This window comes from Diceros bicornis, chromosome 17 (assembly GCF_020826845.1).
Source record: "Diceros bicornis minor isolate mBicDic1 chromosome 17, mDicBic1.mat.cur, whole genome shotgun sequence".
Taxonomy (NCBI): domain Eukaryota; kingdom Metazoa; phylum Chordata; class Mammalia; order Perissodactyla; family Rhinocerotidae; genus Diceros; species Diceros bicornis.
In genome coordinates, this window is record NC_080756.1 from 56,914,155 (window position 1) to 56,920,985 (window position 6,831).

The 6,831-nt window shown below is 38.4% G+C and overlaps 1 protein-coding gene across 1 annotated transcript in view; it reads left to right on the forward strand.

Annotated features, from left to right (window-relative positions):
- The window catches only part of AKAP3 (A-kinase anchoring protein 3), a 28,919-nt gene extending 24,298 nt beyond the window's left edge, over positions 1-4,621 (forward strand). Inside the window, exon 4 of the mRNA XM_058559014.1 lies at positions 4,244-4,621. Within this exon, the coding sequence (XP_058414997.1) occupies positions 4,244-4,399 (156 nt within the window). The 3' untranslated portion in view covers positions 4,400-4,621. The remainder of the gene's footprint in view (positions 1-4,243) is intronic.
- The last annotated feature ends 2,210 nt before the right edge of the window (positions 4,622-6,831 follow it).

Sequence of the window (6,831 nt, forward strand, 5' to 3'; positions counted from 1 at the left end):
TCTAAGACATTTTTTCTTTCTTTTTCCTAGATTTTGTGTCATATTTTGGAAAATATTCTCCACTCCAAGATATTAACAAAACTTTCCCATATTTTCCTCTAGTTCTTTTATGATTTTTAAAAAATAGTTAAGACTTTGATCCATTTTGAATTCATTTTTATATGAAGTATGAGGTAGGGATGCAATCTCTTATTTTTTTCCAAATGACTACCCGTCTTTGGTTCTTTTTCTGAACTTTCTGTTCTGTTTCATTGAATTTTTAATCTATTCTTACTATTTTAATAGCACACTGTTTTAATCACTATAATTCTGTAGTATGTTTTGCTATCTGGTAGGACTAGAGGTTCCTTATTTCTCTATCTCGGAATTTTCTAGGCTAAACATTTCTCAGTTTCCACCCCTCATCACAGGCAACCATTAACCTGCTTTCTGTCATTATAGATTTGCCTTTATGACGTTTTATATAATGGAGCCAAGAAATATGTAGTCTTTTACATCTGGATCCTCATACTTAGCATAATGTTTTGAGGCTTATCTCTGTTGAAGTATGTATCAGAAGGTCATTCCTTTTTACTGATGAATAGTATTTCATTATACGGATATACTACATTTTGTTGATCTATTCACCAGTTAATGGACATTTGGATTGTTGCCACTTTTTTGCTGTCCTGAATAATGCTACTACGACATTTACATACAAGTCTTTGTGTGGGCTTGCGTTTTCATTTCTCTTGGGTAACAAGGAGTGGAATTGCTGCATCTTACGGTAAGTATAATATCTTAAGAAACTGCCCACTAGCAACTTATGTGGGTTGAAGTTTCTCCACATTCTCATTAACATTATTCTTTTTTTAAATTATAGTTCTTATCTTGGCATCTAATTGTGGACTTAATTTCACATGCATACACTAAAATGAATAAGGATATTGAACATATTTTTATGTGCTCATTAGCCATTCATATATATTCTTTGGTGAGTAGTCTATGCAAATCTTTTGCCCATGTTTCAACTGGATTGCTTTCTTCTTGTTATAAATTATGTTGCAAGAATTTTTTATATATTCTGGATACAGATCCTTTATCAGGTATGAACTGTAAATATTTTTCTCAGTCTGTGGCTTCTCTTTTTACTTAATGGAAACTTTTGAAGAGCAAAAGTTTTTAATGATGAAATCTAACTTAATATTTTTTCTTTTATTGCTTGTGCCTTGATGTTATATCTAATAAATCTTTGCTTAACCCAGTGGCACAGTGGTTCTCAGTTGGAGGCAGTTTTGCCCCCAAGTGACCCTTGGCAATGTCTGGAGACATATTTTTGTTGTCACAGCTGGGAGGTGGGTTGCTACTGGAGTCTAGTGGGTAGAGGCCAAGAATGCTGCCGAACATCCTACAATGCACAGGACAGCCCCACAACAAAAAATGATGTGCCCCGTAATGTCAGCAGCGCCAGACTGAGAAACCCTGGCCTACCCTGAGGTCATGAAGATTTGCTCCTTTGTTTTCTTCTAAATATTTGATAATTTCAGCTCTCATATTTACATCTGTGATCCTTTTTGAGCTATCTTTTGCATATGATGTGAGGCAGGGTCTAAATTTATTCTTTTGCACGTGGATACGCAGTTGTCTCAGCATCATTTGTTAAAAAAACAAATGGATATCTGGCCCTTTTGAATTATCTGTCCTCTTTTTAAAAAAGTCAATTGACCATAAATGTTGAGGTTCAAGCTTTCTTTTGACTGGTGTCTTCATGGTAGATCTTTTACCATAATTTTACTTTTAACCTACCTATATCATTTGAAGTGAGTTTGTCTATAGGCAGCATATAGTTGGCTCGTTTTTTATCCATTTTGACAATTGGTATGTTTAGACTATTTACATTTAGCCTAATTATTAATATGTTTGGATTTAAGTGTACTATTTTAAGGTTTGTTCTGTTTTTCCTATTTTTCTTCCTGTTTTTCCTTTGGCCTCCTTTTGGATTATTTAAACATTTTTTGGTATTCCATTTTAATTTATCTATTGTGCTTTTGACTATTATCTATTGTGTAGTTTTTTTAGTAGTTTCTCTAGGGATTACAATATACATACTTAACTTTTCAGAGTCTGTGTAGAATCAATAGTTACCACTTAAACTGGAATGTAGAAATCTTACTACCATATGGGCCTCTTTACCCTTCCCCCTTATGTTATAGTTATTTTATGTATTTAATCCACATACACTGAAAAAACCCTTAGACAATGTTACTTTTGCTTTCAACCATAAAATACATTTTAAAGAACTTAGGAGAATAGTTTATTATTTCTACTGAGATTTTTACTGTTTCTGTTGTTCTTCATTCATTCCTGACATTTCCTAGTTTCCTTCTGATATTATTTTCCCGCTGTCTGAAGAATAACTAGAACACATTTTCTGGCAATGAATTCCCTGAGTTTTCTTTAATCTGAAAATTTCTTTATTTGACCTTCTTTCCTGAAGGATATTTTTGCTGGCTATAGAATTATGGTTTGACAGTTCTTTTTTTTTAGTGCTTAAAAATTGTTGTGCCACTTCCTTCTGGCTGCTAGGTTTCTGATGAGAAATCTGCTGTCATTTGTTGTTCCCTTATAAATAATGCACCACTTTTCTCTGGCTGCTTTTAGATCTTTTTCTTTTTCTTTCGTTTTCAGCAATTTAATTATGACGGGCCTTGAAGTGAATTTCTTTGGGTTTATCTTATTTTAGGTTCGCTACACTTCTTGAGTCTGTCAGTTATGTCTTTTGGCAAATTGGGGAAGCTTGCATCTATTACTTCTTGAAGTATTTTTTCTGCACCACTCTTTTTCTCCTCTCCTTCTGGGTTTCTAATGACACGAATGTAAAACCTTTTGGTATTGTCCTGCAGGCCCCTGAGCTCTGTTTTTCACTCTTTTTTGAAAGAGGTTTAATCAATCTCTTATGTTATTCGGTGTAGTTAATTTCCATTGATCTGTCTTCAAGTTTACTGACTTTCCTCTCTCATCTCCATTCTATTTAGCCCACAAATAAATTTTCATTTTGTATTTTGTATTTTTTAGTTCTAAAATTTCCATTTGGTGGTTCTTTATATCTTCTCTTTGCTGAAACTGTCTTTCTATTTGTTTCAAGAGTATCTGTATGTACTTCAGTCTCTTGCATGGAAATTTCCCCTTCTGAAAACCTCCTGATATTTGGCCTGTGTATCTACTCATTGACTCTTTCTCACAGATTCCGGTGCAGAATGCACAAAATAAGAATCTAGTTACTTTAGGGGCTGGCCCCTAAAGTGGCATAGTGGCATAGTGGTTGTGTCCAGCGTGCTCCACTTCAGCAGCCTGCGTTCATGGGTCTGGATCCCAGGCATGGACCTACACCACTTGTCAGGCCATGCTGTGGTGGTGACCCACATGCGAAATGGAGGAAGATTGGCACGGATGTTGGCTTAGTGCTAATCTTCCTCAACCAAAAAAAGAGGAAGATTGGCAACAGATGTTAGCTCAAAGCAAATATTCCTCACCAAAAAAAAAAAATCTGGTTACTTTAGTTTGTTGCCTCTAGGATTCCAGATAAAGGGCAATGAACTGTGTTCATATTAGAATGGTTGTTTTGGCTAATTTCTCTCATTTTATTCTTGGAAAGAGAACTAAACATAGGGTTCAGGGTCCTAGGTATGAATTTTGCCTCTCCTAATTTCTAGCATTGTATTACTGACAAGTCTGTTCACCTCTCTGGGCACCATTTTCATGGGATTGAATGGATCTTTGAGCTGCCTTTCTGCTCTAACATTCTAGGGTTCTGTGGTCTGTGGGGCATGGAAAGCAGTGTCCACATTTCTCTTGTGGCTGTTTCTCTACTGCCTTTGTTGGTCCTGAGACAATGATGGAGACTGTTTTATGATATTACAGTGAACTTAAGAACTTCAGAATTCTCAGAGAGCAAGAACATCATTGACCAAACACCCACTGGAAGCAGGAAGATTTTAGTCTTAGTGGGAAATCATATTTTCCATATCATGGACAGGTGGATGTTAACATCTCCTGTTTAAAGTAAGGGTGATATAACCAACTTGCTTCTGTCAAACAAGCCAGCAGACTTTATACTTATGGAAGTATTCTCAACATCTACTTTGAGTCTCTTCTGCTGCAGTTTCCCAGAGTCCACCTGGCCTCTTTGTAGCCTCGGCAGGCCCTCTCCAGCCTGCTGTGGAATGCTCTGCCCCTCCACTACTGCTTTCTTTTTTCTCCACAGCTACTTCAGCTTTCGGCTGCCGCCGTGGACAAAGGACGCAGCGTGGGTGAGGTTCTGCAGTCAGTCCTACGCTATGAAAAGGAGCGACAGCTGGATGAGGCAGTGGGAAATGTTACACGGCTGCAGCTGCTGGACTGGCTGATGGTGAACCTGTGATCGGCGCCTACCCACTGCTTTCCCCTCTTCCAGCAGTGGGCCCAGCCCTTGTCTCCTCCCTTCTTTCTCACTTGCACAGCTGCCCTCTCCATATCCTCTCAGAGCCCTAACACTATCTTCATACGACTCACATCAAAGACATGTCACCTTATGCTAGTCACTGGATTTTGCAGATTTTCCTGTCCATGCGAGCAAGGACATAAAATTAAAAAATTACAATTAAAGGGCTCTAGGTGTTTGTTTTTCTTGGGATCCAATGGGACAGTTAAGAAATCTCAGGGATGAAAAAATAATCAGATGGGGCCGGCCCAGTGGTGTAGTGGTTAAGTTCAGTGCACTCTGCTTTGGTGGCCCGGGTTTGTGGGTTCAGATCCTGGGTGCGGACCCACACCATCCATCAAGCCATGCTGTGGAGGCATCCCACATACAAAGTAGAGGAAGATGGGCACGAGTGTTAGCTCAGGGCCACTCTTCCTCAAGCAAAAAAGAGGAGGATTGGTAACAGGTGTTAGCTCAGGGCCAATCTTCCTCACCAAAATAATTAATTAATTAATTAATCAATCAGATGGGTAGTAGAGAAAAACTAGCACTGGACTGAGAGGCCCGGCCAAAGGTCACTCAGCCTGTTCCCCATGTATCCCCCTATCTGTGTCACAACTTGCAGCTCCCCTGCTTTATTATTTTTTTATTGAAATATAGTTGACATATAATATTATGTTAGTTTTGGGTGTACAACATAGTGATTCAATGTTTAACAGCTCCCCTGCTTTAAAATGTTCCCTAAAAATAAGCCACAATTTATCAATTCATTTCAACCTTTTATAACCATGCACATCAGGAAATATTTTCTAATATCTAACCTAAATCATTCTAATTATGATATCAAGGACTTGACTTCTTGTCCTGTCTCTGTCCACCTCAACTTTATTCATGGTTGAAGATAGTTGGTATCAAAAAAGGTCCAGAAGACTTCAGTTCTATTGCCAGTTCTGGCTACAGGACCTGAGACAAGTCACCTGTTATGACACTGCTCTGACTTAATGTCCATATCACTCTTCTTTTTTTTTTCTTTTAAATTTATTTTAAACTTTATTTATTTTTCCCCCCAAAACCCCAGTAGATAGTTGTATGTCATAGTTGCACATCCTTCTAGTTGCTGTTTGTGGGACTCGGCCTCAGCATGGCCAGAGAAGTGGTGCGTCGGTGTGCGCCTGGGATCCGAACCCGGGCCACCAGCAGCAGAGCGTGCGCACTCAACCGCTAAGCCATGGGGCCGGCCCATATCACTCTTCTTAAGAAGCATTTTCTGTCCTTATTCTGACCTTTCCATGGAATTTTATATTCTTGATTCTTTTTTCTTCTAGAAACTTTGTCCTCCTTGGGTTTCCATGTTTCTTGAGGGCTCTACTCAACTCTCTCAACCCCTTACATATTTATCTTCCCTAGGACTTTCTCTTGACGCTCTGCTATTCTCACTCTGTATCCTCTTCCCTGCGTGATCTCATCCAAATCCATAGCTTCAATGACCTAGTGTCTCCCTGCATGGAATATTACACAGTGATTAAAATGAAAACTATAAACCCAGGTATATTTTCCATGTTGTTTATGATGTATGATCTTAATTTGCTTATATAATTTTATCTGTACTATGATTACAACCATGTTATATATTCATGCAGAAAAAGTCTTAAAAAGGCAAATAAGTAAATGGACATAAAGTCTTAGAAAGGCAAATAAGTAAATGCACATGATTAGATTTTAGGGGTGGTGGATGAGTGAACATATCCTGTTGTTTACTCAATTGCCTTTCTTTTGGGAAACCCTCTGTCCCCTACTCCACGTGGTCCTAGAGAAGCATTAGTCATGGTGCTATCATGACCACCATCACAATGTGGGCTGTTGGCCCACATTGGCCAATCAGAGGATCCCAATATCTCAGACACAGTGACTGGTTCAAGTCCAATCATTTCTGAGACTTCCCTTCCAGCAAGGAAGATGGCATCTTTTGACTGGTTGTTAGTGGTCATCTTAACTTCTGGGCAGAGCTTGTCTTCAAAATGAAATTAATCATAAAAAGAAGCAAGGCTAAGAGATGGAGAGGGAGTCTGAGCCCTATGAATTTGTTTGAATGCCTAGATCCTGCTGTGCCTGAAACTACACTTACCCTTCTTGAGTTCCCAATTACATAAACCAATAAATGTCCTTTGCTGTTTAAATTTGTTTAAATTCGGATTCTGTCATTTTCAAACAAGAATCCTGACTAACATAGATTAGCTCTCTTAGGCAAGAAGAAAATATTTTTTCTTTCATTTAGAGTTCTATTAGTGATGCTATAACATTGAGTATTTAACACCCACACATGCACATACACACACCCATTGTTTTATCTGGTTAGGGGCACAAGGAGGAAGTGTAGGTGCAAGGACATCCTT